General features: G+C 36.7%; 2 protein-coding genes across 8 annotated transcripts; both read left to right on the top strand.

Annotated features, from left to right (window-relative positions):
- Positions 1 to 8,790: 8,790 nt before the first annotated feature.
- Positions 8,791 to 23,851, top strand: LOC121529903 (rho GTPase-activating protein conundrum-like). 7 transcript variants are annotated; one of them, XM_041817982.1, is made up of 3 exons: positions 8,791 to 8,913; positions 18,274 to 18,444; positions 23,750 to 23,851. In XM_041817982.1, the coding sequence occupies exons 1-3, from the start codon at positions 8,905 to 8,907 to the stop codon at positions 23,777 to 23,779; spliced, it is 210 nt and encodes a 69-aa protein (XP_041673916.1). In that variant the 5' UTR covers positions 8,791 to 8,904; the 3' UTR covers positions 23,780 to 23,851. The 7 variants fall into 7 exon arrangements, 4 of the variants coding, with proteins under 4 accessions (XP_041673916.1, XP_041673918.1, XP_041673905.1 ...); XM_041817984.1 differs by lacking the exon at positions 23,750 to 23,851 and adding an exon at positions 21,979 to 22,100; XM_041817971.1 differs by lacking the exon at positions 23,750 to 23,851 and adding an exon at positions 19,360 to 19,451.
- On the top strand, positions 23,833 to 25,457 carry LOC121529913 (rho GTPase-activating protein conundrum-like; the record flags this gene model as incomplete). The annotated part of the gene is made up of 5 exons (XM_041818021.1): positions 23,833 to 23,837; positions 23,910 to 24,179; positions 24,244 to 24,799; positions 24,856 to 25,357; positions 25,426 to 25,457. Coding segments are annotated over exons 1-5 (1,365 nt in total), but the record flags the coding sequence as incomplete, so codon positions are not given.
- Between the last annotated feature and the right edge of the window lie 335 nt (positions 25,458 to 25,792).

Below are 25,792 nucleotides of genomic sequence, written 5' to 3'. Positions count from 1 at the left end.
TGTGTCTGCCCGTGTGTAGATTAGAGTCCAAAAAAGTTCAGTGAAACAGAATCTTGTTCTGTGTTTACCAAAGTTTCAAATAAGTGACGAGCGTGTAAGCTCGTTACAGTTACAGTAAAGTGGATCTTATGTACATATACAATTCGGGTTATGAATTTAGGATTCTTCAACAATATAAATTATATGTCGTGCTCCAACAATGAATAAAGTTTACACCCATATTCTCTAAGCATCAAGCATTAAAGGTCTAAACCTTATCACAACCAAAACTAAGAAGATTCTTAAATCCAACATTAAAAGAAGAATAAAAAATCAAAAAGCTTAACCTATTCAGAGAAAAAACAAGAGGAAACGCTATAGTCGAGTGCCACGACTATAAGATACTGTTTTACAAAATTTTAAAATATTATTTTGCTAGTGGAAATTCACAAGGCGCCACCTATTCTCAGAGGAAGTATGTTGAGTATGCATATAGTGACGTCACTGCCCATGTGAGGCCTTATAACCTTAATTTCTTCATAAATAGCGAAATAATGTTCCGATTTAAAAAAATCTTTGGTAAATCGATAGATATTAATAGAAATAAGTGACGCAGGGTCAAACAAAGGCATTCATAATATTATTATAGACGCCACAGTTTTCCGCGGTTTGTGGTCGTTAGAGTTGGCGTGGCCGGATGCAAGTTGCAGAGGCATATCTTTAATACGTTTTTCTAATCAAAATTATGTAGCTCTTATAGTTTTTGAGATTTTTGCATTTTTGATTTTTCGGGTTTTGTGGGCGTTAGAGTGGGCATGGCTTGATCGAAAAAAAACAATTCGCATTGGGAGCATCATAAAAACCTACATGCTTAATCCGAACCTTCTATCTCTTATAGTTACCGAGATATCAGCTTTTCTAGAAAATCCGAAAACCGTCTTTTGAGCCTTGTGTACGTATGGGTGGGTGTGGCCGGATAGTAAAACCACTTTAAGATCCGGTCAGAAGTTGCGTTTAGTAAAAGTCCACATGTCGATGCTTACGTCCCAGCCATCTCTGCAGTTCTGGGATGAGCTTATACGCCCATCGTCCTTTTTTGGCCGTTGCTACTATGGCTACGTCATCCGCAAAGCCAATGAGTCGTGCCCCTTCCAGCATCATGATCGTACATGACGTTCCACAGCAGAGGGCCAAGGACTGATCCGTGGGGAACTCTCCCGGTGACCATGTGAGTCACCTGCCCGGATTCTGTTTCGTTCAGGAGTAGGCGGTCTTCGAAGTAGCTCGCTATTACTCGCCGTATATACGCTGGGAAGTTTAGGTTGTTCAGTGTATTTAGTGTGGGGTGCGAGCCAGCAGAGTTGAATGCGTTTTTAGCATCCAAAGTTGAAGCTATGCAATACTGCTTAGTGCCGTCTTTGCCACCTTTTTCCCTCAATGGCTTTGTCTGCGATTTCTCACAGTTTACCGACGATGGTTGAGCCTATTTCGAAAGCCATACTGCATCTCAGAGAGGCCGATGGTTTCGGCAAGGGCACCCTCTAGTCGGGAGTTGATTATTCTTTCAAGAATTTTGCCCACTGTATCCAGCATACAGAGTGGCCTATACGAAGAAGGTTCCTCCACCGGCTTGTCCCCCTTTGGTATGAGTACAAACCGCTGTGTTTTTCAGCGTCTAAGGAACACACCTTCTGTTTGGAAAGCGTTATACATATCAAAGTACTCTTTTTTATTTGCCCTAGTTGCAATTTTGTGGCATTCTTTCCTGACTTCCGCAATGTCTTTATTTTCCTCTTTTTCTGCATAGATGGGTCGCAGACGCCTGGTGTAGTCTGCTATGTTGTTTGCTCTTACTTTAGCCGAGCCGCTTGTAGAGAGGTCCTCGAACAACATATGTTCCATCTCCATGTCTAGCGTCTCCATTTTGTACCCTGACTTTGGAACTCGTGGTGGGCTATTTGTAGACTTTATCGTGCAAATGATTGCTGCATGGTCACTACCCATGTAGAGGTCACTTACCTCCCAGCTGGAGAACGGGGCTAATCCAGCGCTCACAATTGGGAGGTCAGTGATGGAATTGGTACCGGCTAGAGAAATTCAATTTCAGTCCAGAGTTTATCAGTACTAGGTCTAGGGCGGCGAAGCTCTCAAGCAGCGCCTTTATCCTCGCATTTGTCCGGAGTGGTCCCCACTCCGTAGCCCATGCTTTAAAATCACGGGCAATTACGGTAGGAAGATTTCCCCAGGCGTCTTCTGCAATCGCTTCGAGCACAGTTATTCCCTGGGGGAGGCTAAGGCTTGGGGCAGGTAGCAGCTGTAGAAAACTATACCATTCACATGAGCCCTGGCGAAGCAGTTTCTGCTTTTTTTATGCGAGTGTGGGTATCCGTTGATGTGTGTGCCCGTGTGTAGATTAGAGTCCAAAAAGTGCAGTGAAACAGAATCTTGTTCTGTGTTTACCAAAGTTTCAAATAAGTGACGAGCGTGCAAGCTCGTTACAGTTACAGTAAAAGTGGATCTTATGTACATATACAATTCGGGTTATGAATTTAGGATTCTTCAACAATATAAATTATATGTCGTGCTCCAACAATGAATAAAGTTTACACCCATATTCTCTAAGCATCAAGCATTAAAGGTCTAAACCTTATCACAACCAAAACTAAGAAGATTCTCAAATCCAACATTAAAAGAAGAATAAAAAATCAAAAAAGCTTAACCTATTCAGAGAAAAACAAGAGGAAACGCTATAGTCGAGTGCCACGACTATAAGATACTGTTTTACAAAATTTTTAAAATATTATTTTTGCTAGTGGAAATTCACAAGGCGCCACCTATTCTCAGAGGAAGTATGTTGAGTATGCATATAGTGACGTCACTGCCCATGTGAGGCCTTATAACCTTAATTTCTTCATAAATAGCGAAATAATGTTCCGATTTAAAAAAATCTTTGGTAAATCGATAGATATTAATAGAAATAAGTGACGCAGGGTCAAACAAAGGCATTCATAATATTATTATAGACGCCACAGTTTTCCGCGGTTTGTGGTCGTTAGAGTTGGCGTGGCCGGATGCAACTTAGTCGCAAGTTGCAGAGGCATATCTTTAATACGTTTTTCTAATCAAAATTATGTAGCTCTTATAGTTTTTGAGATTTTTGCATTTTTGTTTTTTCGTGTTTTGTGGGCGTTAGAGTGGGCATGGCTTGATCGAAAAAAAAACAATTCGCATTGGGAGCATCATAAAAACCTACATGCTTAATCCGAACCTTCTATCTCTTATAGTTACCGAGATATCAGCTTTTCTAGAAAATCCGAAAACCGTCTTTTGAGCCTTGTGTACGTATGGGTGGGTGTGGCCGGATAGTAAAACCACTTTAAGATCCGGTCAGAAGTTGCGTTTAGTAAAAGTCCACATGTCGATACTTACGTCCCAGCCATCTCTGCAGTTCTGGGATGAGCTTATACGCCCATCGTCCTTTTTTGGCCGTTGCTACTATGGCTACGTCATCCGCAAAGCCAATGAGTCGTGCCCCTTCCAGCATCATGATCGTACATGACGTTCCACAGCAGAGGGCCAAGGACTGATCCGTGGGGAACTCTCCCGGTGACCATGTGAGTCACCTGCCCGGATTCAGTTTCGTTCAGGAGTAGGCGGTCTTCGAAGTAGCTCGCTATTACTCGCCGTATATACGCTGGGAAGTTTAGGTTGTTCAGTGTATTTAGTGTGGGGTGCGAGCCAGCAGAGTTGATTGCGTTTTTAGCATCCAAAGTTGAAGCTATGCAATACTGCTTAGTGCCGTCTTTGCCACCTTTTTCCCTCAATGGCTTTGTCTGCGATTTCTCACAGTTTACCGACGATGGTTGAGCCTATTTCGAAAGCCATACTGCATATTAGAGAGGCCGATGGTTTCGGCAAGGGCACCCTCTAGTCGGGAGTTGATTATTCTTTCAAGAATTTTGCCCACTGTATCCAGCATACAGAGTGGCCTATACGAAGAAGGTTCCTCCACCGGCTTGTCCCCCTTTGGTATGAGTACAAACCGCTGTGTTTTTCAGCGTACTCTTTTTTATTTGCCCTAGTTGCAATTTTGTGGCATTCTTTCCTGACTTCCGCAATGTCTTTATTTTCCTCTTTTTCTGCATAGATGGGTCGCAGACGCCTGGTGTAGTCTGCTATGTTGTTTGCTCTTACTTCAGCCGAGCCGCTTGTAGAGAGGTCCTCGAACAACATATGTACCATCTCCATGTCTAGCGTCTCCATTTTGTACCCTGACTTTGGAACTCGTGGTGGGCTATTTGTAGACTTTATCGTGCAAATGATTGCTGCATGGTCACTACCCATGTAGAGGTCACTAACCTCCCAGCTGGAGACCGGGGCTAATCCAGCGCTCACAATTGGGAGGTCAGTGATGGAATTGGTACCGGCTAGAGAAATTCAATTTCAGTCCAGAGTTTATCAGTACTAGGTCTAGGGCGGCGAAGCTCTCAAGCAGCTCCTTTATCCTCGCATTGGTCCGGAGTGGTCCCCACTCCGTAGCCCATGCTTTAAAATCACGGGCAATTACGGTAGGAAGATTTCCCCAGGCGTCTTCTGCAATCGCTTCGAGCACAGTTATTCCCTGGGGAGGCTAAGGCTTGGGGCAGGTAGCAGCTGTAGAAAACTATACCATTCACATGAGCCCTGGCGAAGCAGTTTCTGCTTTTTTATGCGAGTGTGGGTATCCGTTGATGTGTGTCTGCCCGTGTGTAGATTAGAGTCCAAAAAGTGCAGTGAAACAGAATCTTGTTCTGTGTTTACCAAAGTTTCAAATAAGTGACGAGCGTGCAAGCTCGTTACAGTTACAGTAAAGTGGATCTTATGTACATATACAATTCGGGTTATGAATTTAGGATTCTTCAACAATATAAATTATATGTCGTGCTCCAACAATGAATAAAGTTTACACCCATATTCTCTAAGCATCAAGCATTAAAGGTCTAAACCTTATCACAACCAAAACTAAGAAGATTCTCAAATCCAACATTAAAAGAAGAATAAAAAATCAAAAAGCCTAACCTATTCAGAGAAAAAACAAGAGGAAACGCTATAGTCGAGTGCCACGACTATAAGATACTGTTTTACAAAATTTTAAAATATTATTTTGCTAGTGGAAATTCACAAGGCGCCACCTATTGTCAGAGGACGTATGTTGAGTATGCATATAGTGACGTTACTGGCCATGTGAGGCCTTATAACCTTAATTTCTTCATAAATAGGGAAATAATGTTCCGATTTAAAAAAATCTTTGGTAAATCGATAGATATTAATAGAAATAAGTGACGCAAGGTCAAACGAAGGCATTCATAATATTATTATAGACGCCATAGTTTTCCGCGGTTTGTGGTCGTTAGAGTTGGCGTGGCCGGATGCTACTTAGTCGCAAGTTCAAAAGGCATATCTTTAATACGTGTTTCTAATCAAAATTATGTAGCTCTTATAGTTTTTGAGATTTTTGCATTTTTGATTTTTCGTGTTTTGTGGGCGTTAGAGTGGGCATGGCTTGATCGAAAAAAAACAATTCGCATTGGGAGCATCATAAAAACTCTTATAGTTACCGAGATATCAGCTTTTCTAGAAAATCCGAAAACCGTCTTTTGAGCCTTGTGGACGTATGGGTGGGTGTGGCCGGATAGTAAAACCACTTTAAGATGCGCTGACATCTAAAGATTCTAAGTTCTGAATTTCAACTTTCTAGCTCCAATAGTTCCTGAGACTTCAGCAATTTTATTTTTTGCGATTTGTGAGTTTGAGTGGGCGTGGCAGGATGCTGTAATAAGCTTGCGCTGTCCCGGGACCTCAAGAATCTTCATGATTAATCTCAACTTTGTATCTGTTACAGTTCCTGAGATCTCAGCGTTCATACGGACGGACGGACGGCCAGACGGACATGGCTCAATCGTCCTGATCAAGAATATATATATACTTTATAGGGTCGAAAACGCTTACTTCTATCTGTTACATACTTTTCAACGAATCTAGTATACCCTTTTACTCTACGAGTAACGGGTATAATAAATACATTTCGCGGTAAGGTAGTCAGTTAAATCTCAATGTTCAGTCAGTTTGAATTAGGCTTCTCTAGGGTGCTCTTTGGTTCAGTATTGTATTTGCCATTTACGCTATGGTTGTAATTGGCCACACTGTTGTTTGTGGTATAAAGCAGATATATAAATTTTTTGTTTTCCCTTTCCGTCTCATTCCTTTGCCAACAGCAATATAATTTTTTCTGGTTTTCTTTTTGGAACATCTTTGAACACTTACACTGAAAATCATTCTTTGTAACTTCTGTTTGCTATGTAGAGCTTATTTCGGGTCATTAAAATAAGTGATGAATTGGTTAGCAAAAAAAATGTTTTCTTTCTCTTAGTGCACAGATGCAAACCAGCACAAAAAACGTCACTAAACTAAGACGATTTTGAGCCCCTCTGGTCTAAAGCGCCAACTCTCGGGATTTAACATATCATGAGCACTGTTCAGGCGGAAACCGCAGGACAGCCTATGGACTCCACGACTACACAGATTGCAACGTTCATGAAAAGGATCAAATATCTGGAGGAGGAGCTTCTACAGGGTGGCAGCCAGGAATCGGTGTAAGCAGTGCGGCGAATACAACGTTGAGGCAGTTCTTCAGTAAAAATCTACAATGAGCTTACCGCAATATTTGATCGGTTATGCGGCTATTGGGCAGCAAGTCCCACGAAGTACGGGCCGTACAAATGTAAGGCACTCACTGCTATGTTGTATCAAAACCGCGGTGCAGTTAGAACTACAAGTTGTATTTTTTGTTTCGAAGAAACGCAGAGTGTGAAAGGCAACTCCCGGGACTTAGACCGGCGTCAATAAATATATATATGTATAATAAAAGAAAACCAGAAGAAACTCGACTGCCGCGACTATAATATACTTGTTACTGTTTTATATAATTTCCAAATATTAATTTTGCTAGTAGAAATGGACAAAGGGCCACCTTTTGTCAAAAAAGCATGTTAACTAAATGATAATGACATCATTTAAATTTCTTTATAAATAGCGAACTCTTGTTCCGATTTTAAAAACCTGTGGTAAATCGGTAGATAATAATAAAAACCAAAACCAAAAACTTAACATTTTTATATACATATACACACAGTGGCTCGCAGCTTATTTCGTGCAGTTACCTAAAAAAAAGTTCTGGTCGTTATTCCTGCATAACTAAAAAGATAACATAAAACAAGAGGATACGCTATTGTCGTATGCCGTGACTATAAGATACCCGTTACTGTTTTACACAATTTTAAAATATTCATTTTGCTAGTGGAAATTCATAAGATGCCGCCTATTGTCAGAGAAAGCATGTTGAGTAATTGATAGTGACGTCACAAACCATGTGAGGCCTAATAACCCAAATTTCTTCATAACTAGCCAAATTATTTTTTGAGACTTCAAAAATCTTTGGTAAATCGATAGATATTAACAAAAATAAGTTATACAAGGCCAAACGAAGGCATTGATAATAATATTATAGACGCCACAGTTTCCCGCGGTTTGTGGGCGTTAGAGCGGGCGTGGCCGGATGAAACCTCGTGGCAAGTTTCAGTGGCATCTCTTAAATACGGGTTTTGTGGGCATTAGAGTGGGTATGGCTTGATCGGAAAAAACAATTCGCATTGGGAGCATCATAAAACCTACACGTTTAACTTTCTGTCACTTATAGTTACCAAGATATCAGCTTTTCTAGAAAATGCGAAAACCGTGTTTCGAGCTTGGTGGGCGTATGGGTGGTTGTAGCCGGATAATACTACCACTATAAGATGCGCTGGCATTTAAAGAGTATACAAACTGAATTTCAACGTTCTTGCTCTAATAGTTCCTTAGATTTTAGCGATTTTAGTTTTTCGCGATTTTTGGGATGCTGTTATAAGCTTGCGCCGCTTAGGGACCTCAAGAATCTTCATGGTTAATCTCAACTTTGTATCTCTTATAGTTCCTGAGATCTCAGCGTTCATATGAACAGACGGACGGACGGACAGACGGACATGGCTCAATCGACTTCGCTATTGATCCTGATCAGGAATATATATACTTTATAGGGTCGGAAACGCTTCCTTCTACCTGTTACATACTTTTCAACGAATCTAGTATATCCTTTTAGTCTACGAGTAACGGGTATAAACATAACATAATCCCTGCAGGCCCCCAGGTTAGGGGTTTCCTTAATTTTTGGCCATTTTCAATTTCACCAGGACAACAATCCTAAGCATTCAGCAGGCAGTATTTTGAAGACTTGGGTTATCTGGAACTGCCCCCATGTCGTTAAATGTGATCGAAAATGTGTGGGAGATATTGGCTGTATGGAAGAGGAAGATTTCGAACAATAAACGATCAAAGCTGTCCCGAAGCAGAAAGGCGGACATAAAAAATGTTTGCCGTTAAATAACAAATAATAAGTTTAGTATAATCTGCAAAGAATAAGCTGCGTCATGGGAAAAGCCTGTACATTTAGTTTTTATTAAATAATTCTTTTGTTTTTATAATTAAGAAAATTGCGTTCGTTCAATAAACATGTTAATGTTCCCCTTAAATTTATCTGATATCTTTTTTAGTTTAGTAGGACACTGGAACTTTTTTAGGTAACAGCACGAAATAAGCTGTGAGCCACTGTATGTACAAGTTTTCTATGAAAAAGGTGTTAAATATTTTTAACTCTACGCAAACATTACACTCAAACTCCTCGATAACATTAAATTTACTTTGAAATTTTTGTAAGGTTGAAGTGAAGGCGGATAAACTTAAAGAAAACCAGATTCTTCTAACACACCCGTTTTGTTTGCTTTTCTCTAGCTTTGTGGGCCTTCGAATATGTTTCTTCGTATATTTCCGTAAGGCCGACATTTTGATATACATATGTACAGTGTAAAGTATAAGTACCTACATAAGCATCTAATCATTCGCTTCAGTAAGTCAGTTCAATATAAAAAAACGTTCAGTTGTATACAAACATATAAATTCATACACATGCATGTGCATACATGTATACATGTGCACACAACCAATACTTCCAAAAATATGACGTTAGCATATCCAAACTCAGTTGATTTCGAGTTCTCTTTGCGGATAGTTTTATATACATATATGACTTTATTTAATTTTGCTATTATCTTATAATTTACATATTTCAGTTAGTGGCTTAGAAGATTAATTGTGTTTACAATGTATTAATTAGTTTTGAATGACTCATATGTATGTCATATACATACATACGTACATATGTGTACATACATACATATGTGCTAAAAGAGTAGACAGTGATCTGTAGCTTATTTCGCTCAATTCAGAAGTGGTCATGCAGGCACTGTGCACGATAATTAAACATATGTACATATAAATACAATTTTTTTTTAAATCATTTCACTAACATGTTTAATCAACGAAAACTATTTTTCAATTTACAAAAAGGAAACAGAATATAAAAATTACAATGTAATTGCTTAAGGTACATTTATCTATTACATACACACATTTGTATTTTAATTTTAAAATTAATGCAGGCACTGTGCACGATAATTAATCATATGTATAAAGACAATTTTTTTAAATCATTTCACTAGAATGTTTAATCAACGAAAACTATTTTTTAATTTACAAAAGGAAACAGAATATAAAATTAAAATGTAATTGCTTAAGGTACATTTATCTATTACATACACACATTTATATTTTAATTTTAAAATTAAAAATTGTAGTCGTAATTTGTATAGTCTTTTTTGTTTAAGGAATAAGTCCAATAGATATTCAATTGAAAAATCGTTCGTTTTTCCTTATAACTTGTGTTTTCATTTTGTGTTTATTTCGCATTTTCGGTTTTGAGTACAATAAGCGAATTCGTTAGCAAAAAAACAATTTATCTTTCTCTCAAAGCACAGCTACAATCCAACACAAAAAGTCACTAAATATTTGCTCCTTTTTCGTAAGACGAATTTGAACACCCCTGAATTAGGCCATGAATAATTATTAGGTTACTCAATTCCTAAAAGACCCACCAAAGTGAATGTTGCCCTGCCGCTTAACTTATCTTGGTCTCTTTGAACCGAAAAGCTTTAACCCCCACACTGGACTCATTAGCAAGAGGAATGGTTGATTAATGTGCTCCTTTGAACATGGTTCATAAACAAATGGTTTCCGAACTTCCACCCTAGTTTTCTTGCCCATTCCGTGCTCGATATCTATGGAAAATTTGATTAAATGAAAATGCTCATAAACTCTTGTTTTATTTTGTTCTTTTCTATATAAAAATTGTTTTTTCATTGAAAAAAAATAAGAATTGTATTTCAATAAAATTCAGAAGTGTACATTCAAAAAACTATGCAACAAATTAAGACCATTTTTTAAAAACACTAACATATTAATATTTAACCAATGAAAGCCAGTATGTATGCATATCGTACATCTTACATATATTTTTTAATTTTAAAATTAAAAATGTTAGTCCTTTTGTATGGCCTCTTTTGTTTTTAGATTAATTCTAATAGATCAATACTTTATTTTTGTTCTCTTCTATATAAAATTTGTAAGTTTCATTAAAAAAATAAGAATTGTGTTTTATTAAACTGCATTTAAGATTTTTTATATATTGAGATAAGATGTAAACTTGCAATTTGTAACAAAATAATCCGAAAATTGAAAGTATGTATTCTGTAACTTAAGTCTCGTAAACCACCTATTTGAAATTAACGGCGTTCGTCGTCTATACAGACAAAAACAAAAAATAATATTTCAAAATTGTGTAAGACAGTAACGAGTATCTTATAGCCGCATTTAGCTTTTCTTCAATTTTTATACCCCGTTACTCGTAGAGTAAAAGGGTATATTAGATTCGTTAAAAACTATGTGACAGGTAGGAAGGAAGCGTTTCCGACCCTTTGTAAAGTATATATATTTTTGATTAGTATCAATAACGAAGACGATTGAGTCATGTCCGTCTGTCCGTCCCGTCTGTTCATATGAACGTTGAGATCTCAGGAACTATAAGAGATACAAGATTGATATTAAGCATGAATATGAGTCCATACGGCTACACTCAACGCCTACAAATCGCAAAAAGCTAAAATCGCTGTGAAATCTCAGGAACTATTAGAGCTAGAAAATTGAAATTTATATGGCAGCGGATCTTATAGTGGTACTATTATCCGGCCACACCACTCATACGCACACAAGGCTAAATAAGGTTTTCACAAAAATAATTTGCCACTCCAAGGTTCAGCAAGCGGAAAACTGTGGCGTCTATAATATTACTATAAATGCCTTCGTTTGACCTTGATTATAACTTATTACTGTTAATATCTATCGATTTGACAAAGATTTTTAAATCGGAACATTTTTTTGCTATTTATGAAGCAATTTAGGTTATAAGGCCTCATGGGCAGTGATGTCACTATCAGTTACCCAACATACTTTCTCGACAATAGGGGGGCCCTGTGAATTTCCACTACAAAATGAATATTTTAAAAATGTGTAAAACAGTAACGGGTATCTTATAGTCGCGGCACTGGACTATAGCGTTTCCCCTTTTTTTTTTTTATTTTTGGCACTATCATACGTCTTATGAAAGATATTTTGAGCAAAACTGATTTCTCCGTATATTTGTCCCCTATTGGCTACCAACTTGCTATGGATTAAGATATTGTTTTAAAAAAGTGGTTTATGGTGGTTTATTAAGAAAACTATAATCCCTTCAAATTATATTCAATTTCTTGTGAATGAACTTATGATATACACTGTACACTGTTCAGTTACTTCTATTCTGTTGAAATAGTTTCATCAATGGCATGGATTTTTCTTTTTCATTTTGATATAAGAAATCAATAACGATAATGGAAACCTTCATATTAATTTCAAATTATATCAAAAATGGTTGTGAACCCCGATCTATTGAGATCTTGGATACATTTCTATATAGGTGACTATTCTGATATGTATTAAAATCACCATTAGCTTACCATCGTATGAGTATGTTCAGATCGTCTCACGATTTGCCGATAGTTTTACGTGCCATCGATTAAAGTCAAATGTATTTCATATAAAGTGCTTTGCAGCGGCTTGTTGGAGCTTCATGATTAAGTATTGCCATAAGTCGATTACAACACTGTAATTAATAACATTCAGCTTTCAAATAGTCTCATCAGTCCTTAACTCACAAGGCAATATATAACATGTACTAAACATTTGGTGCTAATAATATATTTAATATTCTTTAACAATTTATTAAAAAAATAAACAAAAAAAATCAAAAGTTTAGTTTTATTTTATAGCTGCCAGTATACGTTGGATACTGTTACTGTTTCGCAAAGTGGCATCTCTCTATAACACGTATGTTAAGCTCTTAGCTCTTCTTAGCTCTTTCACTAGTGCCTTATTGCTGAGCATGTGGCTCCCTCTGTAAGCTTTTGAAAATGGCTTATTTTTCACATTTTTTATCATCTTAGGACAATAGCAACCAACTTTTTTATCACTTTAATCCATAATCCATTAGCTCAATTCCTAATTTCACAACTATATTCTACCTATCTGCAGCGTCCATTATCCCCATAATGGCGCTATGACTTCGACGTCTCCCATCTGATCTAAGTAAATGGTGTTGTTCAATTTTGTAATTGACCACTTTTATTGACCTTTGCAGCGAAACTTGCATTAGGCTAGCAGACAATTTTTTTCTATCATTGGCCATCTAGCGGTATTCTACTTTGAAGTACAAACAACAATTTTAGCAGGACACTCCACTAAACTCAGTGATAATCTTTTTGTGATTGGCTAAGATTTGTGCCGCCTCTAATGAAATAATGATGAATTAAATTAATGATGATATTAAAGCCGTTTCTCGTAAAAGTAAAATGGTATATGTATTTGTTGAAGAGTATATAACAGGTAGAAGGAGTCGTGTTCTACCCTATTCAGCATGTATATTCGATAAAGCAATGTCCGAATGAACGCTGAGATAACAGGAACTGTAAGAGATACAATGTAGAGACTAAACATGCAGATTTTGAGATGCATGCGTAGCGCAAGTTTATTTCGGCGTTGCGTCAGCGCCCAACTAATTAGGAAAAACTAAAATCGATGAGATCTCAGAAATATCAGAGATCGAACGTATGTATTTTTGTGTGTTAAAATTAAGTTCCAATAGATAATATTTATTATGTGTAATTACAGACGGGAAAGATACCTTGGTTTATATTATGAATTCTAGAAATTGCCTACCAAATGCGAGAATCCTTTTCTTTCAATATATTTAAAATTACTTCATTCTCTTGATTTAAAGTCGCTTATTGACACAAAATAATTTTTATCAATATGTTCAACATTTGCATGGGGTATTTTGTGTAGCATAAAACTTGATAGAGTTGAAGAGTTCTTTCCTATATGTTCTAGTAAAGCATTACAAATGATTTTGTACATATAACCTGTATTATAGAGAATCTAGTCTTTAAATTACAGCAAATCTTGTTCGGAATGTTTTTATACTGGGTGCGGTTCCTTTAATTTTAATCGTTCTAATCATATTAAGTGCCCTGAGAAGTACCCAGATATCATTGATAGTAATACTGTTGCTCCTTGGGTGTTTTAGGCTTGTTATTCGTACCCTGTAATGTTGGTGTTAAATTTAAGTGTTATTTCTAAGAAAGAAACTGGAAATGGTGAGATAAGATCGATAAAAAAACCTGAGAAATAAAAATTAATCTATAACTGCATATTTTAACCATATTTCCATACATTTATTCTAGTGTGAATGATAAACTTGGCCATTGCAAATAAAAAAAAAGATTTGTGCCATATGATTTCCACAAACTTTTATAATATCTATATGAAGCTAGAATGAAAAGCAACGCTAATAACAGCAAACTCATCTGGTCAGGAATATTCCGAATTTCTAAGAGAATATTTACTGCAAAATAGTTCACAAAATAACGAACCAAGTTTCTTACGAAGGTTAGTACTATTAGCATTTTGGATATATGAATTTTAATTTTTTTTTTTTAGATGGGGAAATGGAAGCAGAATGGTTGGTTTTCCGCCGGATATCAGCAGAATAACAAAACCTTTTGAAAAAGCAAGCATGTTGTCTAATAAATTATTGCAGGTTAAAATTGGTTAGAAAAGATGAGTGGTCTTGGATAAATACAACGAGATTTAATGACTTTTCTTTTCTGTTACAAAGTCTATTGAGTACTGAAGTGTGTGTTTTATGCCAATGCAACGGCATTGCCAACAAGATGGAAAATTGGGTATATTAGAGGATGCGCATTTACGCTTAGATAGTCGAAATTGTAAACCGTTTACGAAAATCCGGACCCCCGTAAAAAACACAGTTTCTGAACGAGCCAATACTGCAACCTTCGTGATGAGTCTGGGCACTTTCCTGTTGGCGTCCTCATTTTGAAGGCTCGTAACCAATATCGTTATTTACTGGATAGGTCTCTCCAACAATTCGTGCAAATGCCAAGATCCTAGTGGTGTACTCGACTCCCTTAACTAAAAAACATAATCGACCAATATGTAGGTATGTGACAGATAGTGCGGTTCCGATATACGATGTGTAGAATAAGGGACGCGATTTGATTACTGCGCTGATCTCATCTCTTCAAAAGGTGAGCGTTGAGTTTCAATGAATATACCAAGATGCCGTTTTACACAGCTAACTGCTGACTCCCACTTCCCTCCCCAGAGAGGGGGTCTCGGAGAATGATATCCATTGAATTCTATCATTTGTCATGACTGGCCAGTGCACGAGTCATCGATCGATCGTTTAGCTCAATGAAGTTTGTACCTTTGTCGAGATTTCTGGACCACGCCGGGTGCCAGAGGGGCCGCCTTTTTGTCTTCCCAAAATAAGTGCGTTTGTGTTGAATTGTACACGCCAGTTCCAATACCTTGAATTCGTGAATACATCGAGATGCCGATGAGTCGATATGTTACCTTTCAGAGAATAATGATCTTGCCAAAAGAACGTGGGCTTGGACAAGCTCAGTCCCGGCTAAAAATGCGAGACTTGATGTGAAGCCATGCAGCGATCCTCATCAATGTCTGCTTTTTACTGAAGATATTCTAGTTATCAAGATGTTTGATGCGGAATGTGCCAATGTCTCAAGGATACATAAGAGAGTTCTAAACTGGTGTATATAAAACACGACCCAGTTATGAATCTCCATTTATCGTTTCCTCTGAAGAATTTGCAGTGACTTGGGCCGAAATGGCTGAGAGTCACTGAAGTTTCGAAATATGTTGCGTTAGTGTCTGGCTCTACCACTTGGGGCAAAAGTCTCAATGGCATGTAGACTTTCTTGCACATGAAGAGAGTGAGGATTTCCTTTGCAATGTTTACATTCGAATGTATTATATTTGCACATATTGATCCCATGACAGATTGCAAATAGTTATAGTTACAAAGATTTTCCTTTGCAAAAGATCGCCCTTTGTTCTGTAGACCTATATATGTTTTAGCTACCGCCTTCAATTGCGACCATTGATAATTCTTTTAGGTTTTCGACTTGTGTTGTTGTCTTGCCATCATTAGAAGCTCCCGTTTGCTTAGCTCCAGTTCCTGGCATTGAGAATCTGAGAAACTATAAGAACTCCTCGAGGCGTGGGGGAGATCCGTGTCCGTGCTGCGTTAAATTCACCTTCATAAGTGCGTCAGCGTCAAGTTTCTCCAATGTTAGTTAGATTATCCAACAATCGCGTGCAGTTTGGTTCACAGCATCCAGACCTTGAACCATTTCATTATGTCCGACACCTTGCGTAATATGTATGCATCTGTTTTTTTTGTTGCTGGTAAGCTCATAACTGCTCCAAAAATGAGTTTACTATGCGCTGTGGACGATTTTATCTTTCCTTCAGCCGTTCCCACACAGTGGTGTACGCCGTATCCTAGATAGCCAGGTCTCGCACCAAGTTAGTAGCTTTATCAGCTTTTGGAATCGCCGTACCAGATACAGAATTTAAATCCGCCGCTGTTACGCCACACCAGCTTGGAACTGGTTTTTGTGTTGCCCTGATTTGTTGCGAAGCGCTTGAAGAGCTCTTGGTTTTATTGTAGCAAGCTGAGAATTGCGTCTTCTGGAATGTCATGTCCAGAAGATATACCCAGGTGGTGGAGCACCTCTTTTTCTTGAGAATCGTGTTTGACCTTAAGTATTTTTGATTCATAGATTTTGTTGTCTATCTCCGGATATACATAACCTTCAACGTCCTCGTGAAGAGCTATGCAATTGAATTCCTTACTTAAAAGTATGTATGCCAATGCAACGGCATCGTCAACAAGATGGAAATTTGTGTATATTAGAGATGCGCTTTTACGCTTCGGTATTCGAAGTTGCAATTTGCTCACGAACAGGACGAAAGGGTATATTATAATTATTGAAAAGTAATAGGTAAAACGAAGCGTTTCAGATTTTACAGATATCTTAATTTTGCAACTATTTTTCTACCTATCTGGAGAGTTCATTATCCCAAAAAGATCCCATTATAACACTATGACTTCTACGTGTTTCAAATGATTTATGTAAAAACTGTTTTTTAATTTCCCCCTTTTGTTGCCCTTTTGCAGGTAAACTTGCATTAGACTATAGACAAATTGTTACAATAAGTTATAAAATTAAAATCTTTCTCGTTTAGGGATTGAAATGTATATATAATCTTGACCAGGATAAATAGCCAAGTCGTTAAGCCATGTTCGTCCGTCCGTCTGTCCGTCTCTGTATGAACGCAGAGATCTCAGAAACTATAAGATACAAGGAGCGCAAGCTTATGCCTGCATCCGGCTATCCCCAAAGTCTCCACTCTGAGATTTAAAAAGTTGGGATTAGCATGTTTAATTTTAAAATGTCAGCGCAAGGTGGTACTATTATCCGGCCGCCCACTCTAATGCCCACAAACCTCGGAATACTTTTGCTTCCATATCCAAATGTATGTATGTCTTCGTTTGTTATTTTATTATTTTTTTAATTAAAATCAATTGATTTACCGAAGATTTTTAAAATCGGAACATTATTTTGCGATTTATTGAAAGTGTAGGTTATAAGGCCTCACATGTGCAGTGACGTCAACATTAGTTAGTAGACATGCTTTTTCCGTTAGCAAAAGTTGAAATTCAGAAAGTATAATCTGAAGATGCCAGTGCATCTTAAAATGGTACTACTATCCGGCTACACCCCACCCATACGCCCACAAGGCTCAAAAGACGGTTTTCGGATTTTCTAGAAAAGCTGATATCTCGGTAACTGTAAGAGATAGAAGGTTTTTATGATGCTCCCACTGCGAATTGTTTTTTTCCGATCAAGCCACGCCCACTCTAACGCCCACAAAACCCGAAAAACCAAAAATGCAAAAATCTCAAAAAATACAAGAGCTGCAAGATTTTGCTTAGGAACACGTATTTAAGAGATGCCACTGCAACTTGCCACGAGGTTTCATCCGGCCACGCCCTCTCTAACGCCCACAAACCGAGGAAAACTGTAGCGTCTATAATATTATTATGAATGTCTTCTTTTGACCTTGTATAACTTATTTCTGTTAATATCTATCGATTTACCGAAGATTTTTTAAATCGGAACATTATTTCGCTATTTATAAAGAAATTAAGGTTATAAGGCCTCACACGGGCAGTGACGTCACTATAAGCATACTCAACATGCTTCCTCTGACAATGGGTGGCGCCTCGTGAATTTCCACTAGCAAAATAATATTTTAAAATTTTGTAAAACAGTAACGGGTATCTTATAGTCGCGGCACTCAACTATAGCGTTTCCTCTTGTTTTTTCTGTTTGTTTTTGAATGAATCTAATAATTATTCGATTACATAAGAACTGGAATACAGCCCGCATCATAAATATGAATTTTATACCAGTTGGATTTAAAACAAGAAAAATTGCTTTAGGGGAGTGCCTACTATAAGATAACCTTTGTCCCTGTGTTCAATTTTAGATTATATTCTTATAAATAAAGCTATTTTTATAGCCATAATTCGTAGTATATATTTTTAAAAATTATTAAAACTTAGCATGCATTTAACATTTAGCTTGAAAATTCTGGTAATAAGTGCGTTATGCGAGTTAGTTTACTCTGACACTAAAAAAAGGCAAGAAGTTTGAATGTTAAAGTTGTTAAAGCTTAATAATGAATATTATGCAAAAATTAACATTGACATTTTCATAAATATGAAGTGTGCTTTTTCTAATATGGTTTTCTGATTAATTACAATAATTCAATTCATTTTTTTAGGGTTTGGAGATTCGATATACTGAGCTGGAGCCAATACTTACGACTTTATCAAAACCTTATGCTGAAGCTATTGTTCAAAGGGTAAAGGCTTTAAATCAAACAATTCAGGGACGCTCGAAAACTCGACCAAAACGGAAGCCTGATATTAGAGATGTATTTCGGGATTTTGATGTAAGTATAATAAATGTGTAAAATTATTCATAGATTTGATAGCTTATCTTAACTTATGTATGTTTATTTTTATATAAACACTCGTAAACAGCGTTGGAAAAGCTAAGATACTCCAGTAGTATATAGTTTTGCTATTGCTATCGCTCTCACTATGACGAGCTCTGCTCGGAGCTTTAACAAGTTATGGCAATAGCAGAAAACTGTCATTAAGAAGATTGTCATATTTTAGGCGCTTATTGTGAATTGTGCCATCTGCTAAGATACCTTCTTACTTTAATGCTATCATTATCAAAAAATAGCTTAAAATATTGATTGTCAGGAATGTTAAATGCTAAATGCAAAAGGTGATCATCAACGGGACTTTTTATGATGCCACCATCATTCGGTCATTTAGTATTTAAAATAATGTACTAAGTAAATAATAATTATAATTAAAAAACAAGAAGAAACGCTATAGTCGAGTGCCACGACTATAAGATACTGCTACTGTTTTAAACAATTTTAAAATATTCAGTGGAAATTCATAAAGCGCAACCTATTGTCAGAGAAAGCATGTTGAGTAATTGATAGTGACGTCACTGTCAATGTGACGCCTTATAATCTACATTTTTTCATAAATAGCAAAATAATGTTCCGATTTGAAAAATCTTTGATAAAGCGATAATATTGACAAAAATGTGTTATACAAGGTCAAACGAAGATATACACTATAATATTATGGACGCCAAAGTTTTTCGGGCGTGGTCCGATAAAAATTCGTGGAAAGTGGCAATTCTTAAATATGTACGATTCATGTAAAATTATTCGGTCAATGCTCAATGACCTGCTCATCCAAAACAGTTGAAGACACCCGAAACACTCATTCCGAAACATGAGTGTTTCGCTCACTCCTTATTTTCTTTTTTTTGCTTTCAGTGTTTACCCAAAAAACTGTGCAATAGAATCGAGTGAAAAGAAGGAATGTTTAAAGCTAAATTCAAAATCTGATCATCAACGGGACTTTTTATGATGTCAGCAGTCAATTGGCTTTTCCATTCTGCGTCTATCTCATTTCCCTATGAGGCATATCCGGCAGGCTTCCTTCTATAAATTTCTAAAAGCATCCATTCTATCCTCCGGCTTTTAATTTTTGTTAAATTACCGATATATCGCAATGTTGCTGTGAATAAAAGTCCAATCTCTAGTTTAACTTATGCCTGGTCACACTGATTCTCTTGTGAATTTTTTCATAGAAACTATCGATGGGAAAACTAACTAAACTAAACTAATCTCTAGTTTAACTTATGCCTGGTCAAACTGAATCTCTTCTGAATTTCTTCATAGAGCTGGAAAACTATCGATGGTGACGCAATTTGATATTGTCGATGGTTTCGGATCGATACTATCGATACCAAAAAAAAAAGTTCGCTTCCGGCAAATATTCGTGCGAGCAAAAAAAAAGGCCGGCAAATATTTTCGTGCGACCAAATATGCAAATAAGATGACCATCGATAGTGAGAAGTGACACCCGAAACACTCAGATCAGTTGAAGACACCCGAATCACTCATCCCGAAACATGGGTGTTTCAGACACTCCCTTCATTTGCTATAAGTGTTTTGGGTGTCTGTGCAATACAATCATGTGCATAGGATTAAGTGGGTGACAAAAAAGCAAATACACAAAACACTCAAAGCGATCTATGCACTCGGGTGTGTTACTCTTTTCATGCTGAAAAGAACACTCGAAATGTATAAGTGTGATTCGGGTGCCGAAAAAAGACACCCTTGACGATCTCTGGTGTATATCATTAAGAGGGACAGCAGTGGAAACGTGCAGCCTTGACTGCAGTGCTAAATCTTTACTTGCACCAAATGTATGCATGCACGACATACCTGAATAGAAGGCTAACCGATGTTTTCTATATGAAACCGCATCAGGGATACATTGACGTGGTATCACCACATAAAGTAATACGATTGAACTATATCCATAACCATATTTTCAAGTAGAAAGAGAGTGGCATATAAAGTTGAACGAACCTATGCGATATAAGATCCCTTTGTCAGAACGAGCCATGTTTGTACATGATGAATGTAGATGGCTGACTTTGCCTGATACTTATCTACGTTGATGATTTGTTTCTTGCTTGCCGGAAAAAGAAGACATAATTGACATGAAGACAAAGATTACTATAAAGTTCTATAAATTACTATGATTCTGGAAATTAGCAGTAGCTCTACCTTTGCTCTAGCCGCTCCTTTCGTGGATTTTGAAAGTCAAGAAACATTTTCTTCATTTAAAAGCCCACATCGTTTGCTGGTTGTCTCAAACTTTTTAACCGAATGCTTTAATTTAAAAGCAGATATCCCTTCGTTCTTTCCGTTAAAATTCTGCCGTGCAATCATTGTTGTGGCTAATTGTTATGGACTTGAGTTTCATCAACGGTGTGCCAGGGATGCTGATCACCACTCTGTTGATCAGATGTTCGCTCGCTCTGTAATTGACTAAGAATCACTGATTAAATGGATGTATTGGATCGAATAGAACGTTATAATTTTCCAAAGCTAAACCTTTTTGTTGAAAAGTTTGCTTTATTTCAATATTTCCGCATTCACATTTTGTATCTTTTCTAGAATTACCCTTTTACTTGTTAGAACTGAAGGTTCGGACCTATTTATGTTTTTGGTTGGGACAAACAATCTTTCCCTTATCATTATTTTGTCAATTCGTTTTTAGGCGCGTCATCACCTATATATGGTCATCATCTGTATACTGAGTCCTTTCACTTTTTCGTGTTCGTGATCGTGCTTTTTGGTCCGGCCGAATGAAAAATGTTTTAAACTATTTAACAAATATGCAATGTAAATATTTTATTTAATAAATATTTTACCAATTTACAATTTATAAGTTGATTTGGATCCCTTAAAAATTAAATCAAACATTAGTTAGAGCCCAATACCAAGTTTTTAATAAATTTAATTTATTAAAACTCCTCAAACACTAGGGTATAATTAGATATTTATCAAGTTTTTATACCCGCTACTCGTTGAGAAAAGGGTATAATATATTCGTTGAAAAGTATGTAACAGGTAAAAGGAAGCGTTAGGAAGGTATCAACGGGTATCTTATCGTTTTCTCTTGTTTTTATTAATACCTATCGATTTACCAACAGTTTTTTAAATCGGAACAGTATTTCGCTATTTATGAAAAAATTTTAGTTATAAGGCCTCACATGGCTTGTGACATCACTATCAATTACTCAACATGCTTGCTCTGACAATAGGTGGCACTATGGAAATTCCCACTAGGAAAATGAATATTTTAAAATTGTGTAAAACAGTATTGGGTATCTTATAATCGCGGCACTCAACTATATCGTCTCCTCTTGTTTTATACTCGAAATATTGATCAAGATCAATAGCCAAGGTAATTTAGTTGTTTGGGATTTCGAAACTCATTACTGATAATAAATAATTTAGAGACTCACTTGCTTTTACAAAATAGATTCGGTTGACTCTAACGTCTAAAAACTGCACTTAATTTTTTAAAAATAGTACCACAGAAATTTAATACCAGTCGGATAAGGAGAAAATCTTCATATTGACATATGTAAGTACATATATTATCCTCAAAAAGAAATATTTATAACCTGGAAACACTTTTATTCAAAATTCCATCAAGTCAAATTTTTTTTATTTTCGCCAAAAACATCGAAAACATCGATGTCCGTGAACATCAATGGTTCTCCACCTCTAGTCTGTACCTATCGACAATTTCTTAAACAACATTATTTTGTGGTTTATTAAGAAACGTAGATTTGAAGACGTCATTATCAGCTATTAAACATGTAACCAGCATGGGATTACAAATATTTCATATTTTTCAATCACAATTACAATTGACATGGGCAAGACAAGTGGTACCAGCCGACCGTTTCTTAATTATCCTGGTTGGACCGCCTTTGTACTCCCTCCCTAGTGACGACGTCACGATAAATAGAAGTGAACTCTCCGTTTCTCGTATGATGAAACTTTTTTTAACGACTTTCGTATGGAAGTCGAGTAAAGCAACACTTCCTAGAATGAAGGCGGGATTCAATTTGTCAAAAGACACTGCTTTGCCGTTGGCATCTTAGGTAAATACTTGGTCATTGTTGCGATGTAGCACTTCGAATAGGCCAGTGCTTGGATCCAACGGCTGCATGACGGCATTGGTACGAATGAATAATATTTTTATACCGTTACTCGTAGACTAAAAGGGTATACTAGATTCGTTGAAAAGTATGTAACAGATAGAAGGAAGCATTTCCGACCTATAAAGTATATATATTCTTGATCAGGATCAATAGCGAAGTCGATTGAGCCATCTCCGTCTGTCCGTCCGACCGCCCGTTCGTCCGTCCGTATGAACGCTGAGATCTCAGGAACTATAGTAGATACAAAGTTGAAATTAAGCATGAAGATTCTTGAGGTCCCGGGAAAGCGCAAGTTTATTTCAGTATCCTGCCATCTCGGGAACTATTAGAGCTAGAAAGTGGAAATTCAGTATGTATAAACTTTGGATGCCAGCGCATCTTTTAGTGGTACTACTATCTGGCCACACCTACCCATACGCCCACCAAGCTCAAAAGACGGCTTTCGCATTTTTAAGAAAACCTGATATCTCGGTAACTATAAGAGATAGAAAGTTCAGATTAAGCATGTAGGTTTTTATGATGCCCCAAATGCGAATTGTTTTTTTTCATCTAGCCACGCCCACCCTAACGCCCACAAAACCCGAAAAACCAAAAATGGAAAAATCTCGGGAACTAAAAGAGCTAGAAAGTTAGTATTTTAGGGATGCCACTGCAACTTCCCACGACTTCTCATCCGGCCACGCCCACTCTAACGCCCACAAACCGCGAAACACTGTGGCGTCAATAATAATGTTATGAATGCCTTCGTTTGACCTTGTATAACTTATTTCTGTTAATATCTATCGATTTGACAAAGATTTTTTAAATCGGAACATTATTTTGCTATTTATGAAGCAATTTAAGTTATAAGGCCTCACATGGGCAGTGACGTCACTATCAGTTACTGGACATGCTTTCTCCGCAATAGGTGGCGCTTGGGGAATTTCCATTAGCAAAATGAATATTTTAAAATTGTGTAAAACAGTAACAGTAAAAAGTTTGTGCACGATATTTTATTTTATTTTTTAAGTTACAGTTAAGATCAAGAGGTTATTGGAACTATTTTCAACCGTTTTATCAAAACAGGACCGTATAACCTTTTGACGGCCTGTAAAAAACTCTCATATAAAGTGTATAACATTTTGAAGCAGTTTATTTTTATATTTAAAGGAGTCGAGTGAGGGCACACGTTCACGCAGTGCCACACCAGATTCTCTGGATTCCATACAAGTCGATGATGTTTGGGCAAACTGTTCAATGTAAGATCAATTAAAATTACCCCAATTTTTAAGCTAATATTTTTTTTAATAGCTCAAGCTATGTTAGAGTTGTAGAAAGCATTAATGAGACGGGCAGTAAAAGTTGTGAACAAAGAAAAGAAACATTAAAACAGAACCTGCGACGAATACCCAGCTCGCAGCTTAAAAGTTACACTTGTGCAGATATATTTAGAGGGTCGCATGTGCGATGTGATATACCGTTGCATTCGGCGCATGGTGTAGAGTTGCTTGGTTATTCACGGATTGGGACTATACATTTGCCTCGAAACCGATCCGGCTCAGATCCATTTTGCATACTTGGGTAAGTATTTTAAATTTGGTTTATGAGTATATATATAGTTCACACAATTATTTCTTTTCAGAAGAGCGCGTGAAATTTTATTTACAGATTCTCAGAGTGTAAGTAATGCTTCATCAGACGATTCTTGTGTTGAGTGTACAGATGCTTCACAAAAGACAAAAACGAGTCTAAGTCTGTCACAGACCAAAAATCAAAGCTTACGCATTTCCCCTATGTCCTATGATGGCCTTAGCTTTGAAAGCATTTGTCGAGATACCTCTAGTCTTGACTGCGTCGAAGCATTAGATAACTGTGACACATCTTCAAAACTATACACAGATATCAATAATATAAGTGAAGTTGAACTTAAAGGATTAAAGACAATTCTTTGGTTAGAATTAGCTACAATATTTGATCGTAACCAAGTGTCTTTGGATAAAAGAAAGCCCTTTAAACGCCGTCGCAAAGAAGAGGGTAATCTTTTTGGAGTATCTTTAAATGCTCTAATAAGACGGGATCAGCAAGTTACCGGCACTGATTCTACATTAGTTCCATTATTTTTGGAAAACTTGATAGCCGAACTTGTACAACGTGGGTCTAGAGAAGAAGGAATACTACGAATTGGTGGACATAAGCAAAAGGTTATGTTGTTGTACAAAATATTGTTTAACTTATTATGAATATCGTTTATTTGCAGACTGAAATACTTTATAACGAAATAGAATCAACATTTTATAAAAAACCTAAAAATGTAGCCCTGCTTTTGGGCACAGCTACGGTTCATGAACTTGGTGCCCTGCTAAAACGATGGCTGAGGGAACTTCCCCAACCTTTATTTACCAATGAACTTATACAACTCTTGTATCAATGTCACACACTTCCAACAATGGATCAAAAAAATGCATTATCAATTATATGTCAGATGCTTCCCCCTGAAAATAGGAACACATTACGTGCTCTGCTTAGATTTTTAAACTACATCATTGGTCTAGAAGATATAAACAAAATGAATTTGCATAACGTATCTACAATAATTGCTCCATCTTTTTTCCCACCACGTTATTTACACATGAGTGATAAAAACAGCATTGCAGAGCAAGTAAAAGTGGCTGCACAGTGTTGCCTTTTAACCAACGTCTTAATCTTTCTTGGCGAAAAACTCTTTCAGGTACCAAATAATATAATTTTGGAATCCAGAAGTAAGAAAACAAGAACGGTACGTTTTGACTTTTATTTTGAATTCATGTTGAAAATATTGCTTTTATAGGGAAAACGGGCGTCATCGGCAAAGCAATTCAAGTGAGTTCAAGAATACGATGCTAACGGATCGCATCCAACTCGTTACTAATGGAAGCAACAAATTAAAATATTGTAAATATACTTGAAAATGCAGATTTTTGACTATAATATTGTTTTAAGCTATACCTAAGCTGAATTATATTTTAGATATGTATTTACATGATTATATAATTAATACGTCACTATATAATTATTATAGATATGCATATATCTATATATATATTATATATATAATAATAAAAAAAAATCCAGTCAAAAAAGTTTTACCTAAAAAACAGAAATTTGAAATTATTTAAAATCTGCGTGCATTAAGTCTTTTAATAATATTCGTTGTT

Source organism: Drosophila eugracilis, unplaced genomic scaffold (genome assembly GCF_018153835.1).
Source record: "Drosophila eugracilis isolate 14026-0451.02 unplaced genomic scaffold, ASM1815383v1 contig_1078, whole genome shotgun sequence".
NCBI lineage: Eukaryota > Metazoa > Arthropoda > Insecta > Diptera > Drosophilidae > Drosophila > Drosophila eugracilis.
Note: the sequence above shows the minus strand (reverse complement) of the source record. Positions and strands in the feature narration are given on the sequence as shown.